This window comes from Clinocottus analis, unplaced genomic scaffold, assembly GCF_023055335.1.
Source record: "Clinocottus analis isolate CAN_PGR_092001 unplaced genomic scaffold, fCliAna1.0.p SCAF_30, whole genome shotgun sequence".
Lineage (NCBI taxonomy): Eukaryota > Metazoa > Chordata > Actinopteri > Perciformes > Cottidae > Clinocottus > Clinocottus analis.
Genome location: NW_027176043.1, coordinates 2,108,419 through 2,129,633, shown reverse-complemented (window position 1 = coordinate 2,129,633; position 21,215 = coordinate 2,108,419). Strand labels below are relative to the sequence as shown.

Here is a 21,215-nt window from a genome sequence, read left to right as displayed (position 1 = left end):
AAGCCAGCAGCAGCATTGCTCCACAGCGCCTCTAGTGGCCAACACACTGTAGGGCAACTTATTGAAAACAATACGTCTAAGTGCCTTGATAATGTGTTATTCCAAAGATAAAGTTCCATACATAGTGCTCATAGGTTTGCTGAGATCAATGTATCATTGTACTAAATAGTAAAACTAGTGGTTTTTGTACTTCCAGAGAAAACAAAGAAAGAGGAAACGCTTCAGATAAAATTATAAGGACATCTTCAAACCGAAAAAACAAAAACACAGGTTTATGTCAGCAGCTCTGCTTTGAGACGGACTATTGCACATTTTACACAATGAGGGACGAAAGTTAAAGGCAACAAAAGCACAACTTGTGTTTGTGCTTTTGTTGCCTTTAACTTCCCTCTAAAAGAGCTGCAAAACCCCCAATTGTGCTGGTCGGGCACAACAGAAAGAAGTGTAAAGAAGCGTCACCTGTTCATGACAGGTGACTCGGTGCGGCCTCAGCGGTCATATGGACGCGTACCGGTCCGCTGTGGAGAAGATGGAGCTGGACCAGGACACGAAGCTCTCCATTTAGCGGTCTATGAGCTTTGGGCTAGTGGCTGACTGACAGGACAGCTTCCTTCGCCTTAGAAAAAGGCGGAGGAGCTTAGACCTCCGAGTGAGCTCGGCGTTAAAAGGGTGGTTTTGGCTCCTCTGACACCTGAAGGCCTCGCTTTAGTGGATTTCTGGGCACAGCCAACTGCTAAGAGGCTATATCTGGTCTGTCCCGGGTTCAGCTCAGGATGTTTCTGGAGGGAGCTAGAAAATGTTTCTGGGGAGAGGGACATATGAAGTACCCTGCACCCTAAGGATGGACAGACAGACATGATGAATGTCAAAAACACACTTCTTGACATCATAAATGTGGCTGTTGATGAACAGACTCTGGGCTTCTGACATGTTTCCAGTGGCAGCCGCATGCTGTGTAAAGTTGTTGTAGAGACTGAGTGTTACTGACTGATGTAGGTTTGATGCTCGGCACCGTTTTGATTGGAGAGAGAACCCGATGACACCTGTGAGGAAACTTTTAATGCAAGCTACTTGTGGAGAATTTTGACACAAGCCTCTCGCTGGTTGAAGATTTACTTCAACCAAAGGTTTTCTTTTGGTGAATATCTTTTGCTTCATTATTATGTCTCACATATTTAAAGTCCTGATTACAGCCGGTCAGTCGTTGTGTAATTGCTCCGTAAGGTTGCGTGTGCTGAATGTCTTTGTGTGTTTGTGTCGCAGTGTGAAGTGCAGAGCCACGAGGCTGTGTTCAGAGTCCGAGTCCGGGCTGAGGAACGTCCTGCGGGACCCGCTGCTGGTCTACGCACAGTGGAGCCACATGGTGTCTCAGGTCCTGGAGGCCTCCGCCGAGGTCACCGACTTCTCCCACATCGCCATGCTGGTCCAGAGCATCGAGGTAAACACACACTGGTTCTTAAAGCATCACACAGCAACGTGAGAGGCGTCGTGATGGACCCACAAAGAGCTCTATATTTCTAAAATCTAAAAACAAAGGATTGGTCTACTTGGGGATGCTGCTTGGTTTCTCCCAGTAAATCATGATTTCAAAGCTATTCTGGTATAAATACCAGTTAATAACACTGTTAATAAAAAACATAACTTGTCTGCTGTCAATCATTCTCCTCAGCCTGTGTGAATAAATCACCATGTTGACTTAGATTCTTTAAACAAATTAGGGGCACCATGTTGGTGATTGAGATCAAAAAGGCTGAATAACAAATCTATTTTTCATGTATTTAATGGTTCTCTAAAAGCAGCAGGGGGAGGAACAGCTGTTAGCGGCTCGCGTCTCTCTCTGTAATTAGGGCCGAAAGCGAAACCATGAAAAGCAAGAAGTTCTGTTAGTCAGTCGAGACCGGATCGTGACCACACACACACACACACACACACACACACACACCCCTAAGTACATGTATCTCGACAGAAGCAAGCCACTACTTCTTAACAAGTTCTCCCTATTCATTCTCAAGTCCTCATGAACTTGAACTATGACATTCAGAGCATTAATATAGCGTAAAATAACCATCATCTTTGTAAAGCTATGGAGGAGGAACGAAGCCTCTCTCCCTCTGTGTGTTGTGATCTAAGCTGCTGTGTGCTTTATTTATCGTTGCCTGTGTTTGCGCTGATAGCCATCGCCATGTTGAGAGCCTTGTAGAGGAAATATGTGCCCTTTAATTTCCAGTTAAAATCTCACATGCAACACAATACAGAAGCAAGTGCTGCTTCTCAAGCGTCGAGGGTGGTTTAGGTGTTAAGTGACCTCTGAAAGCCTCCACTGCACACCAGAGACCTGAAGCTGGGACCCTAATTATAAACCAGACATCCCTCCAATGTGCTCCAGCTCTTCCTAAACACACAGCACATGCCAGTGATTTCTGTCATCTTTGATGCGCTGTCAAATGCATATTTCATAAAGCTATCGAATGTGATACCAGGGAATTAGTGCAGTTAATTTCCTCGCTCACAAAGTCATTTTAATTGGTCTGCAGCCCGATGGCAACATACTTTTGTTCCATCAGAGACGCAGCGGGAGTGCTGACGGACTCACTCTGCCTCTCTCTCTCGTGCTCAGTAACACAATCACATACACGAGGATGAACAATGTCACTCAGCACTGTCAGGATGCAGTGTGGTTAACCGAGGAGACGCTGCACACACATTTACGCCCTTCTAAAAGAAGATCAGAAAGATTTATGACTCTTATAATTTATTTTACATGTAGACTTGAAATTATAAAAGTCAAATCCTGTGTAAGAGTTGCGTCACAGTGGCAGCGCTCTAGTATTCTTCTATTCTGGTAAAAAATCCATATGAAGTTCTGTTGAAGTTTTCAGTCAATATTAAATACATGCATGAATATTTAAATATGCCCATGAAACAAAACATGACGCAATAAATATAAATAGTTGTATTTTTTATCAATTCTTTATTACTTTTCTATAGTTCAGTCGACTTTTATGTATTTTCTTTGAAGTGGCCAATGTAAAATTCTGAAATTAAAGTTCCCTAAAATAAATCAAATCTGGCCTTTTTAAAAACACTCTTTTTAGGTATTTAACTATATTCAGTCATTTATATAATCATAATCATTTAGATTATTTGACTCATTTATTTAAGGATTCATGGTCATATTTCTTTGTGCATGTTTATATATTTAATATTGCATGAAATAGATGTGATCTGAACATGATAGTAAATGCACTAATATATTCATGCGGTCTCAGTGGCGGCCCCTGCTGGTCACAGTGTGCAGCCTTTAATCGAGGGTGAGGCTATGCGCTGGGTAACTCCGTCTCCCTCCTCCTCTTCCAGCGTCTGCTGAAGGCCAGCGTGCAGCTGCAGGAGCGCCTCGGCCTGCTGCAGGTGAAGGGCGAGCTGCTGAGCTCGGTGTTCGGTCCCGAGGGGTCCGACAGCCTGCAGGGCGAGCTGAGCGCCGCCGTCAGGAACCGAGAGCTGCTGCACGCTCAGCTGCTGCAGAGGAAGAGCAGTCTGCAGGTACGAACACGCTGCTGGCATCCATTAGTCAAGGTCATCACCTCTGAGGGCCCTATCCCTAACAGTCACTGCCACTTTCACACCAATGCAAATGTCTCGCGTCCCTTTAAGCCCACGGAGTGTTGGTGTGACATTGAGGCGTGGTCCGCCATATTGTAGGTGTTATCTACAGAAAGAGGTTGACCATCAAATCCCTGGTAAAGAGCTGACTGCAGTATGTTCCTATTGAACATAGTATATACTCCGCTACAGGAGTTGGTGCTTCAGGCTACACATGCCTGTAAGGTAAATACAGGAGGAGAAGAAGAGGTGGGTGAACAGGTTAACCCGAGCTGCTCCTGCAGGCTGAGCCCGCGGTGAATGAATGGGTGTGACTGCTGGATAGTATCGGCCATGTTTCATTCTGTGCAGAGACGAAGACGATAGAAATATTTATCCAGGAAGACGCCGGCGGCAGAAACAGATCAGTCTGTCCTTAATCCATTTATAGAGACAACCCTCAAGCAGATTTACTAGCATGCATGCATTATGAGGTAATGTCATACTTCATAATGTCATACTTCATAATGAGATACTTCATAAAGAGATACTTCATAATGAGGTACTTCATAATGAGGTACTTCATAATGAGGTACTTCATAATGAGGTATTTCATAATGAGATACTTCATAATGAGGTACTTCATAATGAGGTACTTCATAATGAGGTACTTCATAATGAGGTATTTCATAATGAGATACTTCATAATGAGGTACTTCATAATGAGGTGCTTCATAATGAGGTACTTCATAATGAGGTACTTCATAATGAAATACTTCGTGCGGGCGATCGTTAGCGATACATGTCGATGAAATCTAAAAATTACACCACATCTCGTTATTCACACACACACACACACACACACACACACACACACACACACACACACACACTCAATAATTACACGTTATCAGCCCCTTCAGTCAAAGTTATCAAATTTCAAATTTAATTACAAAATGGTGTTTGAAGGATACGATGAAGCAGCGAGCTCCTCGTGCAGACTTCCTGTGTGGAGCGGTGAGAACAAAGACCGGCTGCATCACAGCACTCGTGATGATTCCTCTCTCTCTCTCAGGGCTTAATCTCAAGGACCAAGGACTTTGGCGACACCCAAGAGCTGATACGCTCCAAGCTGGCCGCTCTCCAGAACCATCTGCTGGCAGCCGACGGCCTCCAGCCCGACATCCTGGCCAAGAAGAACCAGTCGGACCAGTTCAGGGTGAGTTTAATCCCAGACTAGATCCACTCAAAATGTCTGCCGGAGCTCCAGCTGCTCTGAGCTCTTATTGTCGCCTCCTGCAGATTTGGATGAGTTCAGAACAAGTGTCATGCGACTTCTCAGAAGTTACAGATGAACGCTGCGGTACAAAGATCAGAAAATTTCTGTTTGATCATATTTATTAAATAAATGATCCTCATAGCCGTTTGTGAACGCTTGCTGTCGTGTTGTGATGTGTTTGGCTACCTTCAAGCTGCCGTTCAGTAATGAAGTAAAAACTAGTGTATTGCAGCTTTTATTTTAAAGTAATGTTACCAGAACAATGTAACAGCACTCTGGAGCAACAGCATGTTAACATACATACATTTATAGTTTATACAGCTGGTTTTTTTTTTTGAACAGGTACTGTTCAGTAGTAAGGGTCCCTGTGAGGGACAAACCACAAGTGCACTGAACATCTAGTGATGTGAGGAAAGTTCTCCTCTTTGAGAGAAGAGTAAAGATCCAGAAGTGATGCTGCTTTAAAGTGCTCTGCATGGATCAGACCGCGGGGTCAGGAGCTTTGAACATGCGTGATTAACTTTCAGTCTGGACGCGGAGCCTGCTGGTGTGTGAGCGCTTTGTTGAAGCTTTTGACGAGCTGCTTGTTGAGAACAGAAGCTACAAAACAATACGTGCTTTCATGTCAGGCTCAAATCGTCAACACGGAAGCGGGCGCGCAAAGTAAAAGCAGTGTCGCCGTATTTCATTCATAGCTGCGTCTTATTTATTTATTTTTCATGTTTGATTGACCTCACACGAGCCGGACTGAGAGAGCCGTGAGACGCCAGGTCTGAGAGAGATTTAAATCGATAAACTCCTCCCAATGCAAAAAAACCCCCAAAAAAATGCAGTTAACGCATGATCAAATAGTTAACGCCATTAAAGGATTGCCAGATTAATCTTGCGTTAATTTGTGAACTAACAGTTGCCTGTGTGTCCTCAGGTGATCCTGAAGGACCTGGAGGACTGTGAGGCCCACATCACGGCGCTGGAGACGCTGGACTCGTCCAGTCAGAGCAACCGGTCTCAGTTGGAGAGGCTGTATGCCGAATGGAAACACCTGCACAAGACCGCCAGGGTGAGAGCACATAAATCCATCTTTATGTAAACGAAGGGTTAAATGGCCACTCATCGTCATGAAACGAAACCCTCCGTTAGCTCGTAGTCTGGAAACTTCACTGTTCTGGTTCAAGCTTGTTTCCAACAGCAGCAGCGACTTCACAAGCTGACAACAGTTCAAATGTGATGATATGATTTAACAACATTTTCTCCATAATCATCTAAAAAAAACTCCTAAAATGACACTAAAACATACTGAAAGCACTTTACTGTTACTGTTTAATAAATCTTATATCAGGTAATCATAAAGAATAGATACAAAGGATCGCTTTACATGATAATTGTTTTCATCAGGTTCTGTTTTTCATTCTTTACTTGAACAAGCTGGCCGGCTTGCTTTCAAGTAACACGTGTGAAGATATCCAAGGTTGTCCTGGTGATGCAATACGCACCACGGTCAACTTTTACTGTCCTCATCCCGTCCTTACAGCCCAAGTTCCTGCAGTTAGGAAGAGGCCGATGTCTCTCTCTCTTTCTCTCACTCTCTCCCTCTCTCTCTGCTGGCAGGTGAAGGTGCAGGAGAGCGAGCAGAGCATCTCAGACCACGAGAGCTTCCACGACAGCCTGCTGAACATTGAGAAGTGGCTGATGATCATGAAGCAGAAGCTGGAGTCCTTTCACTGCCCCCCGGGGGACTGGAGCGTGGAGGGCCGCCAGCACGAAGCTGAGGTGTGTGTGTGTGTGTGTGTGTGTGTGTGTGTGTGTGTGTGTGAATCTGAACTGTTCCTGGTTTCATGAGTTTGCCAGTAAAACAATCATCCTTCTGACAGTCTGACTTCCACAGAGGAATCTACATTCCACTGGTGTCGGTCTGTGTCCGCCTGCGAGTGCGTTTCATCAGGGTGCATTATTCTAACTTAGCGCTGCAGACTGCAATATTGCACTTTGAACATAGTAACAGTGTTTTAAATCGACGCAGCAGACTGTTACCGCTGTGGCCGATCAGACAGAACCTTTGCTGTTATAGTAAAGATGGTCCAAGGGCCCGTAACACTGAGCCAATGGTGAATGGACCTGTGCACAGCGCTTTTCTAGTCTTCTGAGCACTAAAACACGACATGACATCATCCACCCACTGATGGGAGGAGCTAAAGCTCCACCTGCTCACAGGAGAAACTCACTTTCACACACTGTAGGCGCAGCTACAGGAGCAATTTTGGGTTCAGTCTCTTGCCCAAAGACACATCGACATGGACTAGCGGAGCCGGGGATCGCACCGCCGTTCCTCTGATTGAAGGACGACCCTCCTCACCACTGATCCACTGGTTGTGTGGTCGAGCGAGAGAGACGGGCAGTGGGGATCGCACCAGAGAAGGAATGATCAGTAAAGTGGGAGTCAGTCGTAGGTTGAGTTTGAGCATGAACACACTCCTCACAGCACAAACACACTGAATGTAACACGCACAAGGTCCTCAGTCCACTTTAATAACTGTGTATGGATGTAATATGGTCGTTTGCTGCGGCCCTCATCCCAACACTGTCACGAGGAAACTGCCTCTTAGATGGAAGCGAGGTACACGGTCTGGTTCTGCTCGTGGTTGAGCAGGAGCCTTGGGGCTCCAGACCTGCAGGTGTCTGGCTTCATCAAATCCCTTCTTCTCATTTCATTTCCTTGTGTTGTTCTCTGTACCAGAAGGGCTGTTGATGGGAACCCCACAGAGACTCTGTGATGAGAGTGACCGTGGTCGTGCTGACCGGCCTGCCGTCTCAGCATCTTTCATTAACACGCAGCCTTTGTCATCCTGTTCAGGAGCCCCGCCCTTCTCAAAGCCGCTCAATGGATATCAAATGTTTGCCTCTGTGTGCAGAAAAGTTTCCCTTTTTTGGGGGAAAAAAGTAGCACCCGTCTTATCAGCCGAAAACAGACACCCAGAGTATACCGGGAAGGAGAAACCCATTCCAGCAAAGTCACACTGTGGGTTCAGTGTGTTTGCACACTTAACAGCTGCTCCAGAGGAATACGTGAGCTTCAGACACGCCGACAGGAAATGAAGTGTCGAGGTTGGAAAGGAAGAATCCTTTTCTCTCTTATCCAGCAGTGACGGTCTGAATCACCGCAGCTGAGCCAGCATTAAACGGGAATGTGTAGTGACTGAAGTATGTAACCTGAAGCATGTGATTAAACCCTTTCCAGTCAGGTAAACCAGGACGCACAGGTGTCAACACACACTGCTGGAGTCTGATGTGTGAGTTTATTCTCAATGGCCTCCTGTCTCTCCTGTAATAATCCCGCCATAGAGAAGTACTTTCCGTGTGTTGTACCAGAGGCAGGTATCTGTAGACTGCTGCCAGTCACATAGTCCCACGAGACGTCTCTGGAGACTTTGATGAAGCTGATGCACAGCAAATGAGACGCATCTTTGTCATTCAGATTCGTTTAAAAAAAGAAAAGCACAACCCTCTGTTATTGGACACAAAAGGAATATTTACGTTTTAGCTTTTAGTGTCCTGAGTGTTTTCTGATGCCGGCGTGTAATCTGGTGTGCACATCCCGGTGTTACTCTCTTTCACTGATTTAACCTGAAAGAAAGGATCGACAGCTGATTAGCAAAAGACCATTCTGTGTCTGAAAGGTGGAGGCGTGTCCGTTAATTTGATTGGATAGAAATTCAAACATTTTAACCGTTAAACTGTGGAACCAATTTTGGCTCCTCTTTCCCCTGTGTTTGTGTTTTAGTCGTCGTAAGAACACTAAATTAATTACAATACTTGTGTTTATTGTTTTGTATTTGTTCAGCAAAGTCTTTAAAAAAATGTATATCTGTAAAAGAAATCACTTTTAAAAGATGTTTTGATAATAACTATGAACATCCAGCATGATATGAGCCAAATTTCCCAAAAAAGCCTCCTGGAGCGTCAATACGACACCTTTATGGAAAGATTAGGACCTAAAGAATCAGAACCTGCGACAAAAATCACAATAAAACAAAGTCTTGTCCTGTTAGGAAGAAGTTTCAGTCAAAAAACTGTGTCGTTCGGTTCAAAAATGGATAAATTACATATTTTATGCCAAAAGATTGTCTGAACGGGGCATGCTGGGACTTTAAATGGTCGCGGGAGGATTTTTGCACGGTTTCTAAAAGGTTAAATGACATCGTGTCATCAGACTTTTACTTTGAACTCTTCTAACGAGCCCTCTGAGTGACGGTTGCTCACAGGCTCATTGATGGAGGCCCCTGTGCTACACATTGATGCCACAAAGATAAATCAAGTAATTTGGAGAAACTGTTGCTGGAGAGACTTCATTCCAAAACCAAACGTGTATGAAGCCGCCTGCTGTGTCCCATCGGCTGAGCTGCTTTGTTGTTTTCCTCTGCAGCAGCTGGAGTCCCAGACAGACGAGTGACATCCAGCAAAGTTGCGCTGTGACTGAAAATAATGACTCTGGTTTCATTTGTGACACGTTTTAGTCCAGTGATGCAATGTGTGGCAGCGCATGACGCTCACTGTGCGTAGCTAAGACTAAAGGGCTGCCCTGTCCTCGTCCACAGAGAGCCCTGGGAGAGTTTCCTGAGAAGGAGCTCCAGCTGCAGCAGATGGAGGTCCAGGGCCAGGGGGTCTTGGAGAGGACTTCAGAGGAGGGACAGGTCCACATCCTGCGAGACATGAAGCGCCTCAGAGAGTCCTGGTTGGCCCTGTACAACACCAGTCTCAATCTTCACAGGTACCTGAAGTATTTACTCTTTGTATTCTTGTGTCTCCGGTATCAGCTGTTGCTGTTGTTTCTACTGGTTACACATTGGGGCGGGACAGGGAGATCAAGATTCACAATGAGTGGAAGAAAAAGAGCTTTTATGGTATTTATTTAATGCAGACACTTCATTTAATGGTATACATGATGTTTTATATCAATACTTTATTCAGTCAGAGTTGTTTGGCCCAAAGTGACAGAAGGGGCGGATGTCCAAGGGTCATGAAAAGTTATTCTGTGTTCACGAAGCAAAATGAGTTTCTCTTGTCATCCGTCTTGTGAAAACGTCTGTTTCTTAGGTCTAGAATGAACATTCAAGCTGGATCACTGTGTTAACATATAAGGATGATGGTGCTTGCATATGAACAACAAGAAGGATAGTTTTACATCAGAAGAAAAGCTGGTTAAAGGCTGGATACATTGACGGAGCATTGCTTCTTTCCTTGTGTTGGTCCCTTTCTTTCTCTCGCAGGCTGCTGAACAGCTCCACAGAGCACACGCCGTCTGACACCTGGAGGGCTGGAGGCCTGTCGGCAGCCAGCGCGGCCCTGACCACGGAGCTCGGTCTGGGGGCGGGAGCCGGCCGGGGCGAGGTGGGAGGCTCCCGGAGCCAGAGAGGCCGACAACGAGACGCGTCAGCTGGGATGTACGGAGCCTCGGCCTACTCTGGGCCTGGAGGGGGAGGAGGAGGAAGCCTGGAGGAAGAGGAGGAGCATGGGGGGATGACCCTGCAGGGGGGTCGGATGCAGGCCCCCGGGGAAGGTCAGCTTCTTCTGGCGGGACAAGACGACGAACACATGAGCCCGTCAAGGTCGGGCGAGGACAGAGGGCGCTCCTTTAGTGGAGACCAAGTAGATTCCTCCGCTTGGAGAATTGGCAGCAGAGCAAGCCAGAGAGGTCCTGCTGGGAGCCTCGACAGTGATGCTGCAGCAGCAGCAGCAGCATCAGGGGGCAGCAGCAGCATCTTCGTTGCAGACGGAGAGGGGGCGTCGCTCACCTCAAAGGTCAGCTATGGTGACGGGCTGAGAATGAGCTCTGGGGAAGGCAGCATGGAGGCAGGGGAAGGCCTGAGCACGGAAGGAAGAGGAGGAGGAGCGTTCATGCTGTTCAGAAGGGACCCGACCAAGCAACCACCAACACCACCAACTCAACACCCGACGGTAGGCTTGTGTTCACACTTCCCCTTAGTTGAGTTCATGCAGCAGCAGTCTGGTGTTCTTCTCTGTACATTTCATGTCCTAGTAATGTTAGAAGTAAATGATCCTTCACTGATGCACACAGGAACATGACAGGGTTGTGGATTCCCTTCCTTTATGTTGTGCTAAATACTTAAATACCGGCTGTTGCAAACCAACTCACGATAACAGAATTACTCAATCACCCCCAAACTGATCCAGAGTGATTCAAGCTGCTGAGTGTTTAACGACGGTAACGCTCTCTGGGCCTCCACGTCGCCTTATTCAACAAACCAGAGCGGTCCAGCTCCGTGGCTCATTGTGTGTTCTGATGACTCAACAGGAAGTCTCCACTTTCAGTCATGTAGAATCCACTACGGGGTGGAAAGTGAAAAGGAAATGTTCCATTAAACCCAGGCTGAATCTCACACCACTTACTCAGTAATGAGCAGGGCCCTCCTTCAATCAGAGGACTAGCGGTTTGATCCCCGGCTCCGCTTTGCCATTCCAGTATGTCCTCTGGCAAGACACTCTCCTCCTGATTGCTCCTGTGTGCTGTGCAGTGGCTGTATGAGTGTATGAGTGGGTCTGAATGGGAGTTCCTCCTGATGGGCACGTGGAACCTTCTTCGGGCTGATGTACACACTCTGTGTGTGTGTGTGTGTGTGTGTGTGTGTGTGTGTGTGCAAATAATAATAATAATCTTCATAATATCCTGTCGTGTGTGATGTGCAATTATTTCCAAATTCCACTCCCGTGTGTATGTTTAATGTTGGAGAGAAGAACGTTTGTGAAGAGTGTGTGTGATGCAACACAACTTCCAAAGGGTTCAGGTTTATAAACTCCTGTAGTCTCAACATCCGGCTTTAGTTGCAGGACGTCGGTGAGCTCTGAATGGCTGTCATCACCGCTGCAGTCTTGTGTGGCAGAATGTATGAAATCAAAAGGAAAGACAAGAAGCAGACAGGGGACAGACTGCAGCCACCCTTTCTGTTCTTCAGTGTGGGTGTTAGTGTGTGTGCGCACGAGTCCTCTGAGTTGTTTGGGTTCTTCTTCTAGGGGGGAGCAGGAGAGTACACATCCAGGAGGAGGGAGTTTGAGGCCTGGCTGTCCCAAGAGGACAAACTGCTCTCTGGGATCTTCAGCAGCAAGGGAGCGTCGCTCAGCGACGAAGAAGTCCAGAGCCGACAGGACACCCTGAAGGTGAGCCCTGCTGCTGCTGCTAATGCTGCTGCTGCTGCTGCTGCTGCTGCTGCTGCTGCTGCTCTTCCTCTTCCTCTTCCTTTTCCTCCTCATTATACGGGGATACCTTTGACATCAGACTGAATCCCCGCTGATGGTGATGTAATAACAGATTCAGTGAAAGTGCACTTCCAGTGATTAATGAGGTCAAGCACCCCGGATCCCATTTGCCAGATAGCCTAATGGATGATAATATCCAGAAGAATGTGCTCAGGGAAACGCGCTGTGCTGTAACTGATGGGTCTGTCTCCTGTGGCTCTACTCGTACTTCCGTCTGCATCAACGTGCCCAGAGGTCGGTCCGTGAGTCATCTTTAAAACACGCTTAACCCTACGAGAGCTCCATGTGTAAAACTTGACTCTCTGCTCTAACAGAACGTCTGGTGACATTGAGGAGAGCGCATTAATTATATATTGTTTTTTTACATTAATAAATTAGAACAATTGTCCAAACCCCTGTTGATTTAATTCATTATAGACAAATCTCTACGCGTGCCACATAGCATCGCAGAGGAAATGGGGGCATCCAGCCCCATGTCATGATTCATCACCGCCGATTGGCGCTGCGATCGATAGCAGCGACTCCCACGGAGTCATTTGTCCTGGGAATGAAAGCCCATTGGTCCAACGTCAGTCCAACGTTAGTGGCCGTTGGAGGTTTTTTGTCCAGTGGGAAACGAGCTTAAGTGACTAATGCGGACAACATTTGAAGAAATGGGTTCAGTATTAATGGAGAACGCTGCAGCCGCTGAACGAGCTGTAATGTCCTCCTCCACTTCTCTCCATCACTGAACATCCACTAAAAGTACTTTACTGTTATTATTGATAGTGTCTGAACACATCACACTGCAGAGAAACTAGAGCTCTCAGCTAAGCAGCTGCTCCACGATGACATTGTGGAAAACATGTGATTTGTTGCACCTCATGACCCCTGCACTGTCTGTCCTGTGTCCTGCTGCACCTCATGGCCCCTGCACTGTCTGTCCTGTTGCACCTCATGACCCCTGCACTGTTTGTCCTGTTGCACCTCATGACCCCTGCACTGTCTGTCCTGCTGCACCTCATGACCCCTGCACCGTCTGTCCTGTGTCCTGCTGCACCTCATGGCCCCTGCACTGTCTGTCCTGTGTCCTGCTGCACCTCATGACCCCTGCACCGTCTGTCCTGTGTCCTGCTGCACCTCATGGCCCCTGCACTGTCTGTCCTGCTGCACCTCATGACCCCTGCACCGCTGTCCTGCTGCACCTCATGACCCCTGCACCGTCTGTCCTGTGTCCTGCTGCACCTCATGACCCCTGCACTGTCTGTCCTGTGTCCTGCTGCACCTCATGACCCCTGCACCGTCTGTCCTGTGTCCTGCTGCAGGCGCTGAGGGCCGGGCTGCGCTGTGGGCAGGACCAGTTCCACATGTTGCTCCAGGAGAGTCCGGGCAGAGAGGATGTGAGTCTGGAGGAACTGCGCTACCGCTGGATGCTCTACAAGTCCAAGCTGAAGGACGCGGGAGACGTCAGGCTCAGGGCCAGCGCCAAGGTGAGAGCAGAGTTGACCTTTGACCTCTGAGGAGTCACTTTGCACATATAGATTACGCTTCATCGTTATGCTGGAATGATCCTGTCGACTCTGCAACTCATAGGATAGACTATTATCATTCAAAACATATTCATACATTGATGCTATTACAATATCAAGATGCCCCACACTCAGAGATAAGGATCCTTGGTGAAGTTGATACGAGACGCAGAGGAACAGGGTTACACCTCCTAGATCACAGATGAGATGTAGGTCGAAGGCTCTTCAATATAATGTCTCCAGTGAGACATTATATTGATATGGTATGTTCTTGTCTTGAATGATTCGAGCTGCTGGGATGCAACAAAACTATTGGACTCATCATCATCATCATCATCACACAGAAACAAATCTTAAACCCAGAGCACAGATCAAGTCCTGCTCCTGTTATGGTGCTATAATGTGTTTCGCGGGAGTCCCTTCAGTGCACTGCTCTGGTTCTCCACACGGGGGCGGTGCAACACCACTCAGAGCGTCTGTGAAGTAGCTGCTGCTCAGTGGACTTACTGGTGTTCTCCAGATGTGCTGGAACCAGATGAAACCAAATGTTTTTACAATCTCATGAGATTTTCTATATTTAACAGCTAGTTTCACTACACAACACTACACAACACTAACACGTACGAGTCAGCAGTCAGGAGCTCCTCTGTGTGTGAGTGTGATGATTCAGTGCACACGGCGAGGTGTGTAACTCTGTGTTGTGTATCTCTGCAGAGACTCCAAACCAAACAAGAGGAGCCGGCTTTCGCTGCCAAAGTGCAAAAGGTAACACCAAACTATGAAGTGTTTTTAAAAAGATGGAACTAGCGAGGAGTGCTGGTGGAAAGAGAGCGGCACTACATCACATACACAGCATGGGATCAGATCATCAGCTTATTGTCTGCATGCCACAATTATCTAACTGTGTATTTCTTGAGGAACAGATTGAGTCTGTAACTAAGTGAAAATGAACTTTGTAATCTCCAAGAGTCCAAACTGATGTCTGTAGCACTGTCCCAAACCTGTGAAACGATGTGCACCTGAAGGCAGCACAATGAATGATATCAAAGTCTGTCATGTTCTGTCTGAGTATTCAGCATTATAAAGACCTCACTCCTCTGAAAACATGCCGAACAAATAGTTTAAACCTTCCTCACTAAACATCACGCTCTAAAGTATTTCATGTAGATTTCATCGGTCTTGTGCTGGAGGAATTGGTAATGCGTTCCTGCATGAGAAGCCCCCCAAACATCCCTCTCTCTCCCCTTCCTCTCCAGGAGAGGGGGCCGGTTGTTTTATTGACTAGATGCTCTGTCTCTAGTTTTTCTTTTCTTTTCTGGTTCCATGAAACAACACCACCCACTTGTTCAACAGCGACTTCTGACTTTACTAGAATAACTGGTGAGTGTGAGTTCACGGCCGCTGTGAGCCTTTGTGTCTTTTGAACATAACGGTTATTCATCTTGGAGCGACGGCGTCTCCGTGAGCTCGTCAGCTGTACAGTGAACATCCTGTCTGCTCTCAGCTGTCAGACGCTCTGATGCTGCACAGTCACAGAGAGGAGTCTTCATCAGCTGGGCTCAACGCTCTGCTATCACAACCCAAAGGGCTGATGAAGCTATACGAATAAGACAAAGACGACTGGTAAATGGTGCAATACACATAATAAATGAGCTACACACTAGTTACACTGTATGCTTTGTAAGTTATTACACTTTAAGTCATATAGCCCTCAGCAGATTTATTCATAATCATAGATTATTATATATAATTAGCTAACAAAGAACTTTCCTGTCCGGCGTCGTTGGTGGTAGCTTGCCAGCGATCAAACAAATGGATGGAAAAGTACATTATTGTGTGTTGAAGTCATTCCTCCACCAGGCGCGTGCACCAGCGCACGACGAGCCAATCAAGGCAGAGGAGGGCGGGGCTTCGCGAAATGCGACTAGGAGTAAAATATTAAACTAATTTACATAACAGATGAGAGGGACGGTCCACATTTCCAAAGGAAACTTTAATAACTGGAGTCTGATAGAAAGTAAATGAAGTGCTGTCGGCAGTTGACAAACTAAATGATTCCACTCGTGTGACGGAGAGCAGAACATCACATGAAGACCTCTGTTCATCTGGCTCTCACGTTTATGTTTATGTTCCAGACCATACCTAGCCTCATTCACAGGAAGCTGAGCCTAAGACACACACACACACACACACACACACACACACACACACACTTATCTTTGCCCTGTGGCTGTTTGCTATACGCAGGTGTATGATTAGCTAGTTTCACTTCCTGTTCCATCAGTCATTAACTTTTCCTCCAGGCTGGTGTTTAACCACCTGATGGTGCTTCTTAAGGGAACAGCTGATGTTATGATGCTTCTTAAGGGAACAGCTGATGTTATGATGCTTCTTAAGGGAACAGCTGATGTTATGATGCTTCTTAAGAGAACAGCTGATGCTGTTATGATGCTTCTTAAGAGAACAGCTGATGCTGTTATGATGCTTCTTAAGGGAACAGCTGATGTTATGATGCTTCTTAAGGGAACAGCTGATGCTGTTATGATGCTTCTTAAGGGAACAGCTGATGTTATGATGCTTCTAAAGGGAACAGCTGATGTTATGATGCTTCTTAAGGGAACAGCTGATGTTATGATGCTTCTTAAGGGAACAGCTGATGTTATGATGCTTCTTAAGAGAACAGCTGATGCTGTTATGATGCTTCTTAAGGGAACAGCTGATGTTATGATGCTTCTTAAGGGAACAGCTGATGCTGTTATGATGCTTCTTAAGGGAACAGCTGATGTTATGATGCTTCTAAAGGGAACAGCTGATGTTATGATGCTTCTTAAGGGAACAGCTGATGTTATGATGCTTCTTAAGAGAACAGCTGATGCTGTTATGATGCTTCTTAAAGGAACAGCTGATGTTATGATGCTTCTTAAGGGAACAGCTGATGCTGTTATGATGCTTCTTAAAGGAACAGCTGATGTTATGATGCTTCTTAAAGGAACAGCTGATGCTCGTTACCCTTCCAGGTTTTAATGTTTGGGAGCTTTTGTTTTACTAAACTGACGCTGGATTCGAGTGGTGACTTCTGTTGCTGCTGTCGCAGGCTGAAGGCTAACGGCTCATTTATTTGAATCAATAACAGTGAACCCAGATCAGCGGGTGGGGGGGGGCCCTCAGTGGATCAGAGGTGATGAAAATGCACCAGTAGGTTTTAACGTGTTGTTGTTGTTGTTGTTGTTGTTGCAGAAGCCCGGCCTGTGTCAGCGGGTGTGTCGATTGGCTCTTCCGCTGTGGCTCCTCCTCCTGGCTCTGCTGCTGCTGGCCGCCCTGCTGCCGCTCATGGACGGCAACAGCTGCTCCCTCTCCAACAACTTTGCCCGGTCCTTCAACGTCATGCTGCGCTACGAGGGCCCGCCCCCCACATAGGGAGCCGTGACCTCACGCTCTGACCACGGCTCATGGAGGAGGCGCCCACCACTGAGGCCGCTCTCTGGCTACTTCCACACATATTAATCTTCATTTCATAAACTCTTCAATACCATCGTGTGCTCGGGTTAAGGGAGTCCAGAGGAGCACGCACACCTACAAACTACAAACCCCACATTCTCCAGATGTACCAATAATGACCCGTTAATCATCAAAGTATCTCCCAAAGAGCAGGCATGAGTGCAATAGGACTACAAATCCAATGCTCATTATAAGACTTTTATTTTTGGCAGTTTTAAATATGATAATCATCTTTTCTCTCATTGAGAAGGAATCCAAGCTGAACTGTCAAGTTTTCAACATGAAACACAGCCATGAAAGTGATCACGTTGCTCACAGTGAATATTCACAACGCTTTACTCGCCCGACTACGTGCGCTTCATTCGCGTCCGAAAGGGGGCGTGGCTTATCTCTGTGAAAAGCAGTGACTCTTTCCTCCATCCACCATTGAAACGACCACTAGTTCTGCTTTATACTTGTTGAGGAATAAACGTAGGGCCACCACACGCCCGGGTCTGGGTTCATAATATTCCCCGGAGCCGCTCACAGCTGCTCCTCCAGGACGTCTGGATGGAGCCGCTTCAGGCCGACCGGCAGCAGCTTGATTCAGAAATTTGCGTTGTTCGCAACCATCCACAACTTTTTTTGGTGTGAACGCAGCACAATAATTCTTGTTGCTGTTGCATATGTCAGAGCACAACCACGAGGGGTGAAGCAGCACCGGAGGAGCTGCTGCGATGCGCAACAAGCAGCAGGAGACCCAAACCAAAGACGACAGCAGTGGACTGGAGCAACGCTCCACCGTCAGCTGCAGCTGGATCATGACACGCAGCAACGCTACACAACTACAAAGGCAGCAACGCTACACAACTACAAAGTGCAGCTTTCTCTTTTCAATCATTGGGTTTCATCTTTTTTTTAATTTAAGGTCATAAAAAGTACATTGTGTGTCGCCGGTGTTGACGTTGACCCCCAGAGCAGCGTGGCTGACCCTCCTGAGGTGACGGGGAACACGTGTGTTCCCTTCATGGTCTCTATGATCGCTGCTCTGACTCCAGGCGTCCTGTAGCGTGAGGCCCGGCAGCGTGTGGGCTGGAAGCAGAGCCGCCCTGCAGCGTCCCAGCAGAGCCCGCCGGCGACCGGCCTGTTGGACACGTCTCCGGGGTCAGGGGTCACCAGCCGGCTCGTATCCGGGCCCAGACCCCCTCTTCTGACCCGGGTTATCGTTTACCTCCCGAACCCCTAGCACCAGGAAGAGTCTCCTTGTTTTTAAATGAAGGTAGAAACAAAAAACAAACCTACACACCTGTGTCTAGAGGACTGGAACGCAGTGTGACTTCCTGTTCCTCAGCCGGGCTTCATTATATTCATTATATTCATATTCATTATAGTCATATTCATGTTATATCTGAGGAACAGGGCCCAGACGGTCTGATTAGAAAACATAGTCAGAGAGGATCCTCTCATCCAGTGTGTGTGTGTGTGTGTGTGTGTGTGTGTGTTCTAATGACACGGTGTCATAAAGGCCGCAGCCAAAGCTCTGAGTTATGTGGAGACGGAGCGTTTTAATAATTGCTGTTGTAAGTATTTGCAGAATGTTCTTTGAAGAACCATAATGTGTCCGTGGAACGATGACAGCACGTCGTTTGTGTTGCTGTGTTGATCCTGTTGGTCTGGTTTGTGGGTCTGTGTGTGTGTGCGTGTTCCTCCTGAGAGATGCTCGGCTGCCTTCCTCCTCTGACGGGGCTGCTTTGGCGTCTCGGTTCATTTTTTCAGCCCGAACCACCAGGAGAACATGGAGGACGTGAGAACCTGAAGAACATGTTCTAACAACGTTCTGTTGTAAACTGCTCAGTTTGGTGAAAACCCCAAAATAACTTGTTTTGTCGTTCACACTCTTTCCACACACACACACACACACACCGCCCTCTAAATACACACCCGCTCACACACCCTCACAAACAGTTTCCTCGCGTGCGGGCGATTATTGATTCATCATGTTGCCGTGGCAACAGTGAGCGATAGCGCGGCTCCGAGTCTTCTCGTGCAGCGACGCGCGAGTCTTTGATTTGACTCAACTTTGCAAGAACTCCAGCATGTTTCTGACCTCATGTCAACCCGTCCCAGCGTACAGAAACACCTTGTCTCTGCTGATGACTTCTACTGTGTAAACATGCTACATGCTACATGTAGCATGGCCTTAAAGCGTTGCGTCTCGGTGCCACGCCCTCCTGTGTTCGTCCGGCCTGCAGCTTGTCGGTGTGGTGCTGCTGCATGGCGCTGTGCGTCCGGCCTCCTCTCCTCCAGGCAGCACGTCTCTGTCCACTGATCCACTCGTGAGGGACGTGAACCTGGTGAGACGAGCGGTCCTCTGCACTCAGCTCGTGACCCTGCAGGAGGAAGACGGTTCACTCGTTATGCAAAAAGCCTCCGAACGTTGTGTCTCTCACACAGACGAGAGCTTTTTTCTAAAAGTATTCTATTTTATTAATCTTTTAAAACCTATTATTCATGAGAGCCTGTATTTAACCAATGCTGTTTTTTATTCTGATGAAATAAATGAATGCAGTTTGAATATTCTGTGCTTTGTTTGTTTATTACTAATGTTGCCAGTGTCTTATATGTATACCCTGCTAATCTACTTCCTATCTGTAAATTAAGCTAGGTTCAATATTTATAGATCTATACACACACACACACACACACACACACACACACAAAACAACGGGATGTCCCTTTAGAGATAGCTTGCATGCTAACCATGAAGTGTTAGTTGGTTATAATGGACATTGTTTTGCAGATGGGAAACATGTAGAGTAAAACCTTTGTTAAAGACGTTTCATTTTCATCCTCTAAGTACAATAGAAATCCCTTATGTTATGCATCGCAACAACAACCGACCAGGAAGAGATTTAAAGCGCTAAAGCGGCCCATAGCTTGATGCTAACGCTAGCTGTTGCGGCTAGCTTCTTCACGATATGCCAGCTGGGCGAGCTCGAGCCGTCCACATCGTCCTGTTTCTGGGTGCTACTATACTTTGTGTTTAGAAACCAACGTGATGAACATGTTCTCACATCTTGGCATCAAGCTAGCTAGCAAGCTAGCTGGAGGTATGACATCATTTCATGCAGGTGGAACCCTGTTTAAAAGAAATCTGGGAATATTTCCTCCCCTGTGCATGAAACGTTTTTCCTCCCTTAAGATCCACAATAAGTTGAAAGCGTGCTATATTCATCACTCTCCAGTTGGACATGATTTCCTCCTCTCCTCCCAGAGTGTTCGCTGCCTCCCACGCCGCTCTCACCTCGTGCTGCAGCCGGGCGGCCGAGCTGTGCTGCAATCTGGAGCGCTCGCTCTGCCAAGCGCACGAGGCAGGAAGTGGCAGAGCGGCCTCTCTCCCAGAGAAGGTTCCTGTCCTCGAGCTGCAGAGCTTCATCAAAATGTTTCATGGGACGATGAAGATCAGGAAGGTGACGCGCTGCGTCCCACGTGTTCCTCTGTCTCATTCACCAGAGAGGAAACGGAATCCATTATTCTGGTGCGACGGTCTCAAACTGAATGAATGACATGTTGGAGCGCTCAACGACGTCTCATGCGGTTTGGGGCCCGACCCCAAGCTGCTCTGTCATCACCTTCTTCATGTGTTCTGCTCTTCGTCATGAGGCGCTTTGTGCTGGAGACGAATGAACGCAGCGAATCAGCTGTTCTGGATGAGAGCTTAATGAGAGACATTGCATCATGGGAAGTCAGGTGTGGCCTCTGAAGTCCCTTCATAGAAACACAAGACTGAACTTCTGGAGGCAAATAAACAGTTTTTTTTAAACCAGAGAAACATTCCTACCAGGTGAGTCCACTGCTCAGGGGTCCTCTCTTCCTGTCCTCATGTCTTCATACTGAAACAGCCTTTAGATCGTCCTGGGATTATAATCTCTATTTTTGCACACACTGATACAGATCTTTTAGGATTAGTAGGTCACCGAGTCAAGCCGTCACATATTTGTGACGATCTTGAGGCCACTTGTTTATGACAGCGGGCGCCATAAGAACACTGCGAAGCTTTATTTATTTTCTGAATCAGCGGCTGCATGAGATTTATCATTCAG

At 47.0% G+C, this 21,215-nt stretch overlaps 1 protein-coding gene across 1 annotated transcript in view; it reads left to right on the top strand.

Annotated features, from left to right (window-relative positions):
- Window positions 1-19,687, top strand: part of syne3 (spectrin repeat containing, nuclear envelope family member 3) — a 36,085-nt gene extending 16,398 nt beyond the window's left edge. The window contains exons 8-18 of the mRNA XM_068595517.1: window positions 1,264-1,438; window positions 3,358-3,540; window positions 4,655-4,798; window positions 5,784-5,918; window positions 6,467-6,628; window positions 9,451-9,623; window positions 10,123-10,810; window positions 11,885-12,028; window positions 13,432-13,596; window positions 14,350-14,400; window positions 16,873-19,687. Of these exons, the coding sequence (XP_068451618.1) occupies window positions 1,264-1,438; window positions 3,358-3,540; window positions 4,655-4,798; window positions 5,784-5,918; window positions 6,467-6,628; window positions 9,451-9,623; window positions 10,123-10,810; window positions 11,885-12,028; window positions 13,432-13,596; window positions 14,350-14,400; window positions 16,873-17,052 (2,200 nt within the window). The 3' untranslated portion in view covers window positions 17,053-19,687. The remainder of the gene's footprint in view (window positions 1-1,263; window positions 1,439-3,357; window positions 3,541-4,654; window positions 4,799-5,783; window positions 5,919-6,466; window positions 6,629-9,450; window positions 9,624-10,122; window positions 10,811-11,884; window positions 12,029-13,431; window positions 13,597-14,349; window positions 14,401-16,872) is intronic.
- Window positions 19,688-21,215: the final 1,528 nt, after the last annotated feature.